The sequence below is a fragment of the Myotis davidii genome, unplaced genomic scaffold (assembly GCF_000327345.1).
Source record: "Myotis davidii unplaced genomic scaffold, ASM32734v1 scaffold566, whole genome shotgun sequence".
NCBI classification, from domain to species: domain Eukaryota; kingdom Metazoa; phylum Chordata; class Mammalia; order Chiroptera; family Vespertilionidae; genus Myotis; species Myotis davidii.
Window position 1 is genome coordinate 1,201,588 of NW_006296617.1, and position 205 is coordinate 1,201,792.

General features: G+C 69.3%; 1 protein-coding gene across 1 annotated transcript in view; it reads right to left on the minus strand.

Moving 5' to 3' along the window:
• Positions 1-205, minus strand: part of ZNF541 (zinc finger protein 541) — a 28,006-nt gene that overhangs the window by 20,259 nt on the left and 7,542 nt on the right. The window contains exon 4 of the mRNA XM_015569316.1: positions 24-199. Within this exon, the coding sequence (XP_015424802.1) occupies positions 24-199 (176 nt within the window). The remainder of the gene's footprint in view (positions 1-23; positions 200-205) is intronic.

A 205-nucleotide genomic window follows, 5' to 3' on the forward strand; every position in this document is an offset into this window, starting at 1 on the left:
GAGGGGCCACCATTCTCTGCTGCCCTTGAGTGGGCGGCTGTGAACACGTCGGCGACAGGCTCCTTCTGCGGGGGACGTGGCTCCTCGCGAACCTCAGGGCCCAGGGCTCCTGGGGCTGCTGGGGTGCTCGCTGGGGTGCAGGAGGAGGACCCGGATGAGGGTGGGCAGGGGCAGGCCGTGTTCCTCCCTTCGCTGCTGTCTGAAG